General features: G+C 38.8%; 1 protein-coding gene across 5 annotated transcripts in view; it reads left to right on the forward strand.

Annotated features, from left to right (window-relative positions):
* The window catches only part of LOC128696198 (neural-cadherin-like), a 703,451-nt gene that overhangs the window by 541,033 nt on the left and 145,446 nt on the right, over positions 1 to 16,972 (forward strand). For all 5 annotated transcript variants that reach the window (XM_070094825.1, XM_070094826.1, XM_070094828.1 and 2 more), the window contains exon 3: positions 7,450 to 7,641. In XM_070094825.1, the coding sequence (XP_069950926.1) occupies positions 7,450 to 7,641 (192 nt within the window). The remainder of the gene's footprint in view (positions 1 to 7,449; positions 7,642 to 16,972) is intronic.

Here is a 16,972-nt window from a genome sequence, read left to right on the forward strand (position 1 = left end):
GGGTAGCTTTAAAAATTAGGTTAGATAAATATGAGAGTGAGAAGGGTTGGATATGAGGAGAACTTGCCCAACATAGGCCAACACTCCCCCATTTTTATGTTCCTGATTTTTTAAATATCTACTCACAGATTATACAGTGGTACCTTGGGACTTGAGTCCTGGAGATGGGAAGTACAGTGCCTGCACTCTGAAGGAGGGGTGTTAATGTTGCAGTTTAAAAACTGTAGTGTAAAGCACCCTTCTGGCAAGACAGTGATGGAGTGAATGATGATGAAAGTTTTTCTTTTTCGGGCCACCCTGCCTTGGTGGGAATCGGCTAGTGTGATAATAAATAAAAAAATAGATTAATCCATTTCAGACACCCAAAAGTACACTTACAAAAGCACTTACATAAGTACACTTACATAATTGTTCATGTTTTGAGCTATTCATAACCCGATGTACCACTGTATACTGGTATAGTATATTTTGAAAGTTATACAGAAAATTATCTATGGTAGCATTATTTATGTTTTAACATGACTGCAGTATACTTGTATTAATGTGATACCAACTCAGTCATTTGGCTTGGTTGTTAACTCTTTTATAGTTCATCTAGTTAATTATTTGTCAGTGAAAATTTTGAAAGTTTTGCAGGGATGTGATACGTATTTTGTAATCTGCAGATCAGATCTATGAATTTCACCATTAGAAAGGCATTTATTATTCAGGGTCTCCTGCTTTTCTTGTAAAGCTCTCTAGATATGAAAACCGTAGAAATTTTTTAATGGTGGAAGGGGAGATTCAGTTTAACTGTTTATTCTTCCAGTCACACCCCTTTTTTTGCTTGCATTTACTCTTGATGTGTTCAATTCTTCTTGTAAATAATGCTCATTAACTACAATAGATGTCACTCCAAACGTGGTGATAACATCTGAATTTTGTTAAAAACTTATTAAAATTGTTAATATATATAAAAAAATGGGATATGCATTTTTCCTAATTTATCTACACTATTTAAAAAATTGTACATAAAGAAATACAGATGTGTTTTAGAAGCTCAGATGTTGTCTCAGTCATTCCACCTGACACGTTAGTGTGTATCTGCTCATGTTTTACATGATGCTTTACTGGCACTTCAGTAACCACTTGGTTATAACTCACGCTGCTTGGTAGTTAAGTCACCAGCTTTTCTAGATTTACTTTTCATATGCTAAAACATTCTTTTATTAACTAATTATATTTGCTTTAAGAGTTCTATGATATTCTGTTTCATGGTGTGCACATAATGTTAATGTATAACAAAATCACTATCAGAGTTTGACTAAAGTAACTACATTTTTAATTTATTTAAGCCTACAGTTTGATACAAAGTAATTTTATAGAATTATTGTACTGACCACGGTACGGGCAGGCGTTGAACCCGTGGTACCGTGGTTTGTTTGCAAGAGTGTCATTATGATTCCTTGAGTTATTGTACTGTATCTGGTCTGTCTGTTAAATGTTGGTTTAAACATGTTTTTTTCAGATTTCATTTTTTTTATCAAAATATTTTAAATTATTCAGCACTGCAGTACTGCTATTGGGCACAAAATACAGATGTACAGTACCTATAGTTTAAATTGGGCAGTTGTAACCTACCACTTCAGGGTGGGACACTTCTTTGCCTTATATAATACAGTGGAACCTCTACTTAAGAGTTTAATCCGTTCCGTGACCTAGCACGTAACCCAGTCTGCTTATATGCTGAGTCAATTTTCCTCGTTTAAATTACATAATTGAAATGCCATAATCCATTCCAGCGGAATTCCTGCTCTGGAGGCAGGGCAGAATACTTGAATATGATGCTAATATCAACTCTACGGTGTATTTATCTATCACAGTTCATCTAATATGACATAATGAACAATATAATTAACACAGAACCCTGATATATACTCTAGAATGAATAACATATATCATTATGTGACAAGTGGTGGCGGCCATTTCCGCTCCCACTATGAAAACATCTTCCGATGCTTCCCCTTCTGAGGTGTTATTATAAGAGAAAATGGAGTGTTTGTGAGGCTAACTGCACTAGTTTCATTAGGAAAACACTGAAATAAGAAATATTGTATAAAAACATAATAAAACATAATAGAGAATGTAAAGAAATTAACTGGTTTATGTACAACATTTACCTTGGAGAATAGATGCTGATGGAGGTCGATGGTGGAAAAGATAGGCAGAGCGGCGTATGGTGTCAGTGGCCCTTTAAACTCCAACAACAACATTGGAGGAGTTCATTTCGTTTCCTCCTTTTTCTATCGCTTAATCACATAACTTACTTGCTACAATCTTAATGCTACACTTTATCATTGAACTTAGCTACTACATTTTATTTATTTTTTTACTTTTCACTGATTTTTGGCTTTCTCCACACTTTTCAGTGATGGTGAGCGTTGTTGTGGCATTCACTGTGCCATCTAGTGGTTGTTTGTTTTGTTGCATTCTGAAGCTCACTTGTTGTTATAATATTATTATAATAAGTATTATAGTATTATATGTATTATTATTACTTTTTTTTTTTTTTATTAACACACTGGCTGATTCCCACCAAGGCAGGGTGGCCCGAAAAAGAAAAACTTTCACCATCATTCACTCCATCACTGTCTTGCCAGAAGGGTGCTTTACACTACAGTTTTTAAGCTGCAACGTTAACACCCCTCCTTCAGAGTGCAGGCACTGTACTTCCCATCTCCAGGACTCAAGTCCGGCCTGCCAGTTTCCCTGAACCCCTTCATAAATGTTACTTTGCTCACACTCCAACAGCACGTCAAGTATTAAAAACCATTTGTCTCCATTCACTCCTATCAAACACGCTCACACATGCCCGCTGGAAGTCCAAGCCCCTCGCACACAAAACCTCCTTTACCCCCTCCCTCCAACCTTTCCTAGGTCGACCCCTACCCCGCCTTCCTTCCACTACAGACTGATACACTCTTCAAGTCACTCTGTTTCACTCCATTCTCTCTACATGTCCAAACCACCTCAACAACCCTTCCTCAGCCCTCTGGACAACAATTTTGGTAATCCCGCACCTCCTCCTAACTTCCAAACTACGAATTCTCACACCACACATTGCCCTCAGACATGACATCTCCACTGCCTCCAGCCTTCTCCTCGCTGCAACATTCATCACCCATGCTTCACACCCATATAAGAGCGTTGGTAAAACTATACTCTCATACATTCCCCTCTTTGCCTCCAAGGACAAAGTTCTTTGTCTCCACAGACTCCTAAGTGCACCACTCACCCTTTTCCCCTCATCAATTCTATGATTCACCTCATCTTTCATAGGCCCATCCGCTGACACGTCCACTCCCAAATATCTGAATACATTCACCTCCTCCATACTCTCTCCCTCCAATCTGATATCCAATCTTTCATCACCTAATCTTTTTGTTATCCTCATAACCTTACTCTTTCCTGTATTCACTTTTAATTTTCTTCTTTTGCACACCCTACCAAATTCATCCACCAATCTCTGCAACTTCTCTTCAGAATCTCCCAAGAGCACAGTGTCATCAGCAAAGAGCAACTGTGACAACTCCCACTTTATGTGTGATTCTTTATCTTTTAACTCCACGCCTCTTGCCAAGACCCTCGCATTTACTTCTCTTACAACCCCATCTATAAATATATTAAACAACAATGGTGACATCACACATCCTTGTCTAAGGCCTACTTTTACTGGGAAATAATTTCCCTCTTTCCTACATACTCTAACTTGAGCCTCACTATCCTTGTAAAAACTCTTCACTGCTTTCAGTAACCTACCTCCTACACCATACACCTGCAACATCTGCCACATTGCCCCCCTACCCACCCTGTCATACGCATTTTCCAAATCCATAAATGCCACAAAGACCTCTTTAGCCTTATCTAAATACTGTTCACTTATATATTTCACTGTAAACACCTGGTCCACACACCCCCTACCTTTCCTAAAGCCTTTTTGTTCATCTGCTATCCTATTCTCCGTCTTACTCTTAATTCTTTCAATAATAACTCTACCATACACTCTACCAGGTATACTCAACAGACTTATCCCCCTATAATTTTTGCACTCTCTTTTATCCCCTTTGCCTTTATACAAAGGAACTATGCATGCTCTCTGCCAATCCCTAGGTACCTTACCCTCTTCCATACATTTATTAAATAATTGCACCAACCACTCCAAAACTATATCCCCACCTGCTTTTAGCATTTCTATCTTTATCCCATCAATCCCAGCTGCCTTACCCCCTTTCATTTTACCTACTGCCTCACGAACTTCCCCCACACTCACAACTGGCTCTTCCTCACTCCTACAAGATGTTATTCCTCCTTGCCCTATACACGAAATCACAGCTTCCCTATCTTCATCAACATTTAACAATTCCTCAAAATATTCCCTCCATCTTCCCAATACCTCTAACTCTCCATTTAATAACTCTACTCTCTCCTATTTTTAACTGACAAATCCATTTGTTCTCTAGGGTTCCTTAACTTGTTAATCTCACTCCAAAACTTTTTCTTATTTTCAACAAAATTTGTTGATAACATCTCACCCACTCTCTCATTTGCTCTCTTTTTACATTGCTTCACCACTCTCTTAACCTCTCTCTTTTTCTCCATATACTCTTCCCTCCTTGCATCACTTCTACTTTGTAAAAACTTCTCATATGCTAACTTTTTCTCCCTTACTACTCTACATCATCATTCCACCAATCGCTCCTCTTCCCTCCCGCACCCACTTTCCTGTAACCACAAACTTCTGCTGAACACTCTAACACTACATTTTTAAACCTACCCCATACCTCTTTGACCCCATTGCCTATGCTCTCATTAGCCCATCTATCCTCCAATAGCTGTTTATATCTTACCCTAACTGCCTCCTCTTTTAGTTTATAAACCTTCACCTCTCTCTTCCCTGATGCTTCTGTTCTCCTTGTATCCCATCTACCTTTTACTCTCAGTGTAGCTACAACTAGAAAGTGATCTGATATATCTGTGGCCCCTCTATAAACATGTACATCCTGAAGTCTACTCAACAGTCTTTTATCTACCAATACATAATCCAACAAACTACTGTCATTTCGACCTACATCATATCTTGTATACTTATTTATCCTCTTTTTCTTAAAATATGTATTACCTATAACTAAACCCCATTCTATACAAAGTTCAATCAAAGGGCTCCCATTATCATTTACACCTGGCACCCCAAATTTACCTACCACACCTTCTCTAAAAGTTTCTCCTACTTTAGCATTCAGATCCCCTACCACAATTACTCTCTCACTTGGTTCAAAGGCTCCTATTCATTCACTTAACATCTCCCAAAATCTCTCTCTCTCCTCTACATTCCTCTCTTCTCCAGGTGCATGCACGCTTATTATGACCCACTTTTCGCATCCAACCTTTACTTTAATCCACATAATTCTTGAATTTACACATTAATATTTTCTTTTCTCCTTCCATAACTGATCATTCAACATTACTGCTACCCCTTCCTTTGCTCTAACTCTCTCAGATACTCCAGATTTAATCCCATTTATTCCCCCCCCCTACCGAAACTCCCCTACCCCCTTCAGCTTTGTTTCGCTTAGGGCCAGGACATCCAACTTCTTTTCATTCATAACATCAGCAATCATCTGTTTCTTGTCATCTGCACTACATCCACGCACATTCAAGCATCCCAGTTTATAATGTTTTTCTTCTTCTCTTTTTTAGTAAATGTCTACAGCAGAAGGGTTTACTAGCCCATTGCTCCCGGCATTTTAGTCGCCTCATACGACACGCATGGCTTACGGAGGAAAGATTCTTTTCCACTTCCCCATGGACAATAGAAGAAATAAATAAGAACAAGAGCTATTTAGAAAAAGGAGAAAAACCTAGATGTATGTATATATATATGCATGTGTGTGTCTGTGAAGTGTGACCAAAGTGTAAGTAGGAGTAGCAAGATATCCCTGTTATCTAGCGTGTTTATGAGACAGAAAAAGAAACCAGCAATCCTACCATCATGCAAAACAGTTACAGGTTTCTGTTTCACAGTCATCTGGCAGGACGGTAGTACTTCCCTGGGTGGTTGCTGTCTACCAACCTACTACCTACATTATTTTTATTATTATTATTATAATGGGGAAGTGCTAAACCTGTAGGATTATACAGCACCTGTGGGGAATAGGGGATGTAAGGTATTCAGGCTTAATTTAGGGAACTGGAGCACAGATACAATTCTCTAGATCAAGAGTCCCTCACCAGCATCAAGGAGCCTCCCTTGAGGGGGAAGCTCGCAACCTGAATTTTGGCTCGTATTCAGGAGCAAAAAATTAACTGAGTGACGGCTCGTGTCCTGAAAAACTCATGTGGTGGGGCACTCGTAAGCAGAGGTTCCACTGTACTTGCATTTTTTCTCATTTCTGTTCAGTCTTTCAATCAGGGGTTTCAGCCAGTTTGAGAAAACGTGCTATTGTACCCCTTCATCTTCAGAAATATACAGTACAACATATAAAGTGCCTTCAGCCCTTATTGATATGTTAGTTTTGTTGTACCTGTCCTAATTTGCAGACTTCTGTAAATCAAGTCAGTACTATGTGTTACTAACACAGATTAATCTTTTTTATGGTAATGTTGATTATGGTACTTTATTGCTGATGTACTGTTGTGTCTATTGTGAAGACTTAATTTTGTGTACACCTTTGGAACAGTGTGATAATAGTTAATAACTAGTAGATTATAATATTAATAACCTGCTGTAAATGTGTTGGCTTTTTGGTGTTGGTATTAACCTATGTTTTCTCTCTTGTTTTTCTCTTCCCTGCTGCCTAACCCTCGCTGCTACTCCGGAAACTCAGGCATCAGTTGTGAGTATATATTGTACTCCATAGAGTGGGTGTATGTGTGTGTGGGCAGGTGTGTAAGCAGTGGGTGCGGGTGAGAGTAGCACATGTATATGTGCGAGAGCCCACCTGCATGTGTTGAAGCAGGTCTAACTATTGCTAGTCTTGTCCATTTACCCATCTGTTGGTTCTCAAGCGCATGCCATTGAATCATGCTTAGTCTCTATGGTTGCCTAGTCTGCTAACCAGTACAGTTATTTTGTTCATGCATTTTATTTAGAAATTTAAATCAATAAAAGAAGTTTATTGAATTCTCATAACTTTTGATGTGTTGTGTATGCTTTGTAGTGGAGTCATGAAAAAGAATATTTTAATTTTTTTTCATGCTCCGTTAAATTTTTAATTAGAAGTTAAATCTCTTAAATAAATACACTGAAGATAAAACATTTCTCTGTTCCGACTGTTAATATTTTCTGATAAGATTCACTATAGTACAGCGCATATACTGTAATATTATTAGTATGGATGTTTGTCTTTATGTACCAGTAATTATTTTTTGAACATGATTGAAGCAGTTACAGTGTTTATGTGTTTATTACAGATACAGACAATCAGCGAGTGATACTACAAATAACAGATGTGAACGATGAGCCACCTTACTTTATCAATCGTCCTCTGCCCATGCAAGCAGTAGTGAAGCTCAATGCTGCTCCCAACACCCCAGTGTTTACTCTGCAGGCCAGGGACCCTGATAAAGACCATGACATTCACTACTTCTTGGTCAGGGATAGAAGTAAGTGCAGTAGTTTTAGCATACATATAAAAAGAGAAATAGAGAAATGAACTGAAAGAGGAAGCTTTAACGTGAAATTTGTATGGTGATACCTACTGTCAAGTTGTAGGTGAAAGACATATATGCATTGATTAAGATATTTATTAATGAAACATTTTGCCACAAATGATTTCTTTGGTCCTAATATAAAGTAGCTATAACAAGCAGTATGTAAACAAGCAGTTCAAGAGGTCACACGAACATAGGTTACCTAACTTCTTGTATTGCTGCATACTATAGTCTACTGCTTGTTCTAGCTACTCTGCATTAGGACTGAAGAAGCTACTCAAGGCAGAACATTTAATAATTAAATATCTTGATCAGTGCATGTTTGTCTTTTGCCTACAGACTGTTTTACGTTTGGTTATGTTAGAAATGCTTAATCATATTTTCAAATAAAAATATAGAAAAAAACATTATCATGTGGGAGGTGTTCCTTGGATCCCTGCGAGTGTTGCGTCAGGGACAGACCCTCGTGATAACTAGATAAATTTACAAAAGGAAATGAAAATCTTAATTTCCATATAGTATAGTATACAGTTGCTATAAGAATAGGTGACTCTTTACATACTGATTGGAAAATCCCTGGTTATACAGAGCATTTTGGGTAGCCTTAGAATATCTTATAACTGCTGAAGTATAAATCATCATCTGTTCAGACTTTTATTTAAGGATCTTACTCTTTCATGTATGTACTAGTAATAAGATAAAGATGGGGGGGGGATAAAAGTACAAAATTGTGAAGATGGAATATTCTAGCTTACTTAATGTATTCTGCTTTGATGAATTTCTTTAAGTACAGTGCATCATTTATTATAGAATATGTTGTTTTTAGTCTTGTAATAAATGCTGGCAGATACTTGAATGTCAAGCGTTAAAAGTCATAACTGAAATACTCATATTTAACCCTTTGACTGTCGAAAGGCCCAGTCCTGAAGTGTCTCCTGGTGTCGCAAAATATTCGAAAAAAAAAAAAATGATTTTTTCTTATGAAAATGTTAAGATTATTTTTCTGATTGTTTTAGTCCCCCCCAAATAATTTTCCCATCAGTACTTGACGAGATATAGAGTCCTGAAGTTTGCTGAAATTGATCTGCGAGTGGCAACAGCGGCGACTGCCGCTCACCCGGTAAACTTTGATTTACTTGTATTCGATGGTTTCTTGGTTTTTTTTCACTATTTTATTTTTCACATAACTTTTGTGGCCTGTGAGACCAAATTATTGTGCAATGTTCAAATATACACTCGTTGAATGTAACACAATTATAGCAAAAACACTCGTATCATTATAATGTTGCTAAAACTTGTTTACACAAACAAACAATGTAAACAAATGTTTATTACGATTGTTCTATAATATATATACATATGTACAATCACTGGACACTTTTCTAGAAGTGCTGCAGCTTGTGGAATTCTTTGAAACATGGGTATAAGCACAATGGTGTCTTACACTCCTCACACATAAAACGAGTGTCTCTGTGTTTTTGTGGGCGTTTTGTGGTATGTCCACAGACAAAACACCTCTTCTGAGCATTTTCCTTGGCAGTAGTAGCAGGCAGTGGTATGGGGTAGTGATCACCAGGCCTCAGACGAGAGGACACGTGTTGATAATTTCGTGGGCGCTGGTCTATTGCAGGTGTTGTTTCTTGGTACTTGAATATTATTTGCCTAATGACTGACAAACAAAATTCACCATATTTGGGTTTCTTCTTGGTCTTCAACTTATACACATTATAAGCATTCAGTATGGAAATGTCAAGAAGATGGAAAAACAGTTTTATGTACCACTTATAACTCTTGCGAACACAGTCAGCAAACCCAATCTGCATGTCACATTTGTCCACTAAGTGCATATTGAGGTTGTAATCCATCACAGCTGCAGGTTTTACAATGGGTTCATTGGTCTCTCTATTCTGCTTGCCAGTGTCTACCATTTCGTGTCGGTGAACTGATGTCAGCAGTGTGACATCACGTTTGTCATGCCACCGAAATGCCATGATGTCATTGGCAGCAAACACCTGCACTTCACCTCTACGACTGCCAGCATCGAACCTAGGCATATGTTTATGATTTCCACGCACTGTGCCACACACTTCTGTCATGTTCACTCACAAGAAATCACTGAGTATACGGCTTGTGTACCAGTTGTCAGTATATAAAATATGCCTCTTACCAAGATATGGCTCCATCATTGTTCTAACGACGTCACCAGAGATACCCAGTAACTTTCTGGTATCTTCCAATGTTTTACTGCCAGTGTACACAATTATATCCAAAACCAGACCAGTTTTGCAATCACACAGAACAAATAACTTGGTATATACTGCTTGAATGAGAGTCTTCCTTTGAACAAAATCAAAGACTCATCATTAACAAGCTTCCTGAAGGGATAAAAATACATAAAGCACTTTTGTTTCAGGTACATAAACACACGTCTGATCTTATATAACCTGTTGCTTCTGTCAGGCCTGGTTTTGTCTGAAAAGTGTAACATACGTAACAGTAACACAAATCTATTCACTGGTATAATGTCACTGAAAGCAGGGGTTGAAATCAGGCGGTCTGTCGCCCAGTATGTGTTGACACTATGCTTATACACATGTGGCATAAGCATTATTGTGGCAAAGAACAGATACATCTCTGCCACAGTTGTGTCCTTCCACTGGTGTAGGCGTGATCTTGGTGACAGAATAGTGTTTGCCATGGTGTACTCATAGTATGTATTGCTTTCCCTGACAATAATGTCCATCAGGGGTTCATCGAAGAATAACTGAAAGCATTCCAGTTCAGTGGGATTGTTCCCAAGTGTACATGATGGCCGTATTCCACTTTGTCCTCCATCAAAGTCATGGGGATTGGGAACAAACTCGTCATCTTGCTGCCAATCCCAGATGCGGTCAGCTGGTGCGTTCTGGATATTGTAATGTGGTTGTGGTTGTGCAGGTTGTGGGAGTGTGGGGTTGGGTGAGGCTGGTTGTAGTTGTGCAGAGTCAGCAGCGTGGGTAGGAGCGTGGCCTGCTGCTGGTGTCACATGACTCCTGCCACCATCACTATCACCACCACTGCCTGCTGCCTCACTTGCATCATTGATACCCATCGTAACAATATCATCATCTTCACTATCAGGACGTGGTGTAGGGCCATGGGATGTGCTCCAAGATGTACTCCTTCCTCTTGGAAGAGCATAGGGCACACTACCAGACCACATGCGACGTCGTATATACTGCCGCTTCACTGGGGAATATTCACCCTCACTGTCACAACTAGAACTGCTTTCAATAACCTTGAAATCACTATCACTATCACTTTCACTGGTCACATCTGAGTCTTGTACATGGGCAAATAGTTTCCTCTTTCGTCCTGGTACAGGTGAACATGAACGAGCCGGCCCAGCACCAGAGGTGGAAGGTTGTGGGTCATCTGGGTTTTCATCACTAATTATGTTATCCTGGGCACTTTTTTCGGTCACACCTGCTTCAAAACCAGGGAATTCACTTTCACTGACACTTTCATCACTGTTTGAGCTATCACTTGGGAACAAAAGACCTCCAATCCGCCGAGGAGTGAGGAACTTCTTACCGCGAGGCATGGTGAAAATGGACTACCAAGATGGCGTTCCCACAATGCACCGCTGAGTCCCAGATTTTTTTCACAGGGTGCACACCGACCACTGAGATCCATTCTCTCTCGTGTAGGTCTACCAGCCCTCTCCCGCTTGATTTAAAGCCGCTAGAATTTATGCGTATAGATACGTCAAACACGGTATCTCCCATGACGTATATATACGACTGCGACAGCCAAGGGGTTAATCTAGTTGAATAATAATATGGGGTTTTATAGTTAGCTCTTATGAAGCTCATTTATTTTGTGTGATTTTATGTAAATGTGAGTGAAAAAAAAGTACATTCAAAATTAAATAGTGCATGGAAAGGCCTTCAGGTTATGTGCTATACAATTTTGGATGTGAGCTCTCATTTGTTTTCACAAAAAACCATGCAAATACAGTACCATCTATTATGCTAATTGGGTCTTTGTATAAATAGTGTACAGGAATACCTTGCATAGCGTGGTTAAGAGGTGCACTGTTTAAAACATTATAAAACCAGCTATGACTTGTAGAAAAAGTTTCCCCTTCGTTGCCATTTTCTTTTACTGCCTTATGGAGACATGTTGCTTTTGCTTGAAGTATCGTCTGACTTGATTGAATTTTGATCTTGTTGAAGTCTTCAGTCCATATCATCAAAAGACATTTCATATTATCCATTGCAGAATTTGTGTCCAAAATCTTTTTGTCATACAAGATGCTGTGCCTATTTCATGTTTTATGATTTCTTCTTTCTTCTTAACCCTTTGAGGGTTGACAGGCCCTCTCCGAGACTTGTTCTCAGGGTCGGCCAAATTTAAAAAAAAAAAATTATTTTTTCTTACGAAAAGATAGAGAATCTTTTCCCGATCATAATGACGCCAAAAGTATGAAATTTGATGGAAAACTTACGGAATTATGCTCTCGCAAAGTTAGCGGTCTCGGCGATGTTTATGCATCGGCGATTTTGCCCACTTTGAACCCCATTTTCGGCCAATTCTGCTGTACTAATTGACAAAAAACATGAATATTTTGCTAGAACTCCATTTTTTCTATCGAATGAGTGCAAGAAACCACCCATTTACCGATTTCAACTATCCAGTACAGTGGTCAGAATTTAGCAATTTTGCCAATTTCACACAAATTTCAAAAGATGCCAATTTCCGAATAGGGTCCAGAATAAACAAGAAAGACATTTCTGGCACTAAAATGACATTTCCTCTGTTCATTAGTCACGTCTCAAGGCCCCTCTTACATTCTTTTGCTTTCCACTTTGAATTTTTATTCTCACAAAAAATAGAAGATTTACTGTTATGCAGACTACTGCATTAGTGTAAAAAATGGTATAAATAATATTGGCGCACTTGTGAAAGAATATTAGACTCGCCAGTTGACGTGTATTGGACGCTTGGCATGATTTGTTTACTTTTGAACTTTAGTAAAAATCGAACATTTCTGCTACTTTGAGCTCAATTTCAAGGTACTTTTCATTGTAAAACCAGTCAAAATCACCTCAATTTCTGTAATATGTCTTCCATTCTATAAAATGAGACCAAGAAAACTAGAATACAACAATAAATACCATACGAAAATACAGTGCAAAGTCGCCGTTTTATTCCCAAAAAACTGTCAGTTTTTTTTTCTCATTATGCACTGTGTGCTGCAGGATTTTTTTTATACTGTGCACACTGACCACATAGACCCATTCTTTCATATGTAGGCCTACCAGCTTTCTCCCACTAGATTTGAGGGCGCTAGAGTTTAGGCATACTAGTACGTCAAAAACCCTGGGTCGTAAGCCGTACTAGTACGGCCGAAACCCTCAAAGGGTTAATTAGCATCCAGTATATTAATGAGTCATGCCATTGTCTCTGGCTATTTTAACATAAAATGCTCCTTCATGACTCTTTATAAGTTCAAGATTTTGTTTTATTGTTAACCATTCATGTTTCTTAAGTTCCCAAGCTTCGTTACATTTTCTGTTTCCTCTCATAATTGTGTATGAAAAGTACTTGTATGTAATTAAAAAAAAAAAATGTAGTCACCACGACTGTTTTGCACCAAAGCTGAAATAATACTAAAGTGAGCATTGATATGCCACCTGTACCCCATACCGTGTGTACTCCCTCTGTGTTAATTCAATATCTTTATTATGCACCTCATACCTGTCCTGTGGGCTGTAGTCAAAAGATTACAGAGGCACATAATAGGTCAAGGGACTGGGCAGCAAAGTTTTGATAGCTGAACAAGTTACAGTGGTAATGAACTAGTATTTACATGTTTATATCTGGTCACAGTTGTAATGAGTTATTTATGGAGACACTAATTAGGTCATGCATACACACGCATGCACACATGAATGCACATATGCAAGTGCACACATGCACGCAGACACACAGAGTAGTCAGGAAGTGGAATAGTTTGGGAAGCGATGTAGTTGAGGCAGGATCCATACATAGCTTTAAGCAGAGGTATGATAAAGCTCACGGTTCAGGGAGAGTGACCTAGTGGCGACCAGTGAAGAGGTGGGGCGAGGAGCTAGGACTTGATCCCTGCAACCTCAACTAGGTGAGTACAAAGATGAGCAACAGGGATGTTAGGAAGTAGTATTTCTTAGCCATAGCATTGTCAGGAAGTGGAATGGTCTGGAGAATGACAGTGGAGGCAGGATCCATACACAACTTTAAGAAGAGGTGTGATATAGCTTATGGAACAGGGAGTGGATCTAGTAGCGACCAGTGAAGAGGCAGGGCCAGAAGCTATGACTTGACCCCTGCAGCCACAGTTAGGTGCGAACATGCATGCAGATGCTCACATGTACATGTGCACACGTATGCGCATGCACACACATGTGCATGCACATGTGCATACACACATGTATGTGCACACGTATGTGCACACACGTCTGTGCACACATACACACCTGTGCATACGTGACACACACACACACACACACACACACACACACACACACACAAACACACAAACACACACACACACACACACACACACACACACACACACACACACACACACACACACACACACACACACACACACACACACACACACACAAACACAAACACACACACACACACAAAATGGTTTGTGGATAAAATACTTAGTCATATTTTGAACATTTCTGAGTGAGTTGTCTCTGGATTTATAAATTTAATTGCATTCCACTACATAATTATGCAAAGTGTGACAGTTGTCCATCTGGCAAGGTTTTCATTTCATTAGGTTTACATCGGGTGGTGGTGATTTAACCTTCCAAACATACTTATAACCCAGCCAAATCCAGGTAGTAGTGACATCCAAGTGTGTGTTTATTGTGTTAGATGTACCAGAGACATATTGCTCCTCTGCATGATAGAATGATGATAGATTAACTGGTGTCAGTCTCCTTCAGTCTTAAGTCAGTAAAGTTCACTTGAAGATCTTTTCGTATTATTATTCTCAAACTGTTAACTGACAAGCCAAGATTGTAATCTAGTCCCTCTTCGAAGGCATATAACTTAGCCAGGTCAGTTCTGTCATGCATCTGAACACCAATGTGAGATGGAATCAACTCTATTGTCCACAATCCTACCATACCTGTGTCTGGCTTCTGACAAGCATGCTACAGTATATACTTAATGAGTTGAGAGCATTTATGGATGATAGAGAATCAGTTACAATTAAAGTGCAGGGAGTATGGCAAAGAGTTATGTTTGAAGGGTAGAGACCCAGTTATTCATGTGTGCTCCAATTTTTTTTATGAGATCCATCACTTTGTAAGACAACTGTAGCACTACCAGCCACACCCATGGCTTGGTGAACAGAACCATCAACACAAGTAATTTGTGAAAGAGTGTGCTGTGTGACAAAGTCATCACTATAACTTAAGGCATCCTGTTTGGCTTCAAGGCAAAGCTTTGGTTGTGATTTAAGAATTTTGGGGGGGAAGAAATGGAGGGATAGTGGTTTGGAATGGGGTAATATCCCATGGAGCAGGTAAGTGCTGCTGTGGCCTTATTTGACATAGATCATGTATCTGGTTCATGCAGAGGTAAGTTCCAGTTTTTACAATCCATCTGGAGGAGTGCTCACCAGTACTGAGGAAAGTTTAGAGGGCTTCTGTGCAAGGGTTTGAATAGGCTTGCCTGAGCATATTGACCCCAGTGAGTACAGTTCTTTCAGTGACATGATCTCTGATGATTGGAATATCAAGTTCTTTCTGCATATTTAAAATTTTGGCAGTACAAAGGCATCCTAGGATGATCCTCATAGCTTCGTTCTGCAGTTTTTCCAGCCCTCCAAGCTTCCAGTCAGACACAAGAGCAAGTAGTGGCATGGCATAATCCACCAATGATCTAATATAAGCAAAATACATCATTTTTACAATTGTAAAATTAGCACAATATCTGTGATTAAAACTTGCCACAACTTTAACCCTTTCAGGGTCCGTCCCGTAGATCTACGGCTTTACGTTCAGGGTCCAAACCGTAGATCTACGTCATGAGCTCAGCTCACTCTGATATACTGTGAGTGGTACATTTGGGCCTAGATATGAGAGAATACATCAATGTGGTATGTGTGCACCACATAAAACAAATCCTGCAGCACATTGTGTATAATGAGAGAAAAAAAACTCAGACCATGATTTTCGATTAAAACAGTGACTTTGCAGTGTTTTTTCGTATGTTTTTTATAGTTGTATTTGCGATTTCTTGGTCTCATTTGATAGAATGGATGACATATTACAGAAATAGAGATGATTTTGATTGGGTTTAGCACTGGAAATGGCTTAAAACTGAGCTCAAAGTGGCGGAAATGTTAAAATTTTGCCGATGTTCAAGAGTAAACAAACGACCTCACACGTCTAATACACATGAGCTGGTGGGTCTAATATACATTTACAAATGTGGTGATGATATTTATACAATTATTACAATTTTGTATAACAGTAAATCTTCTATTTTTTGGTGTGAATAAAAATTCATTATGTGAATAAGAAATCAAATTGGAATTTATTTGTAAAGCCTCAAAACGTAACTAATGAACAGAGGAAATGTTAGTTTAGTGCCAGGAATACCTACATTGTTTATTCTGGACCCTATTTTGAAATTGGAATATTTTGATCTTTGTGTTAAATTGGCCAAATTACCAATTTCCAATCACATTATTTTGTAGTCGAAACAGTTGACTTGGCGATTTCTTGTGCTCAATCGATTGAATAGAAGTAATACAGTGGACCCCCGGTTAACGATATTTTTTCACTCCAGAAGTATGTTCAGGTGCCAGTACTGACCGAATTTGTTCCCATAAGAAATATTGTGAAGTAGATTAGTCCATTTCAGACCCCCAAACATACACATACAAACGCACTTACATAAATACACTTACATAATTGGTCACATTCGGAGGTAATCGTTATGCGGGGGTCCACTGTACTAGTGAAATAGCTAAGAATTTGGTCGACTGGAATAATGTAATTGGCCTAAAATGGGAGTCAAAGTCGGCAAAATCGCCGATTCGTAAATATCGCTGACACATCAAAATTTGTGAGAGCATAATTTCGTCAATTTTCCATCAAATTTCGTACTTTTTGTTTTATTACCTTCACAAAAGGATTCTCTACCATTTCATAAGAAAAAATAACAATTTTTTTTTTTGAAAATTCTTGGACACTCTCAGCCTTTCTTTGTGTTGGTGATAGTCTCA

This window comes from Cherax quadricarinatus, chromosome 48 (genome assembly GCF_038502225.1).
Source record: "Cherax quadricarinatus isolate ZL_2023a chromosome 48, ASM3850222v1, whole genome shotgun sequence".
Taxonomy (NCBI): Eukaryota; Metazoa; Arthropoda; class Malacostraca; order Decapoda; family Parastacidae; genus Cherax; species Cherax quadricarinatus.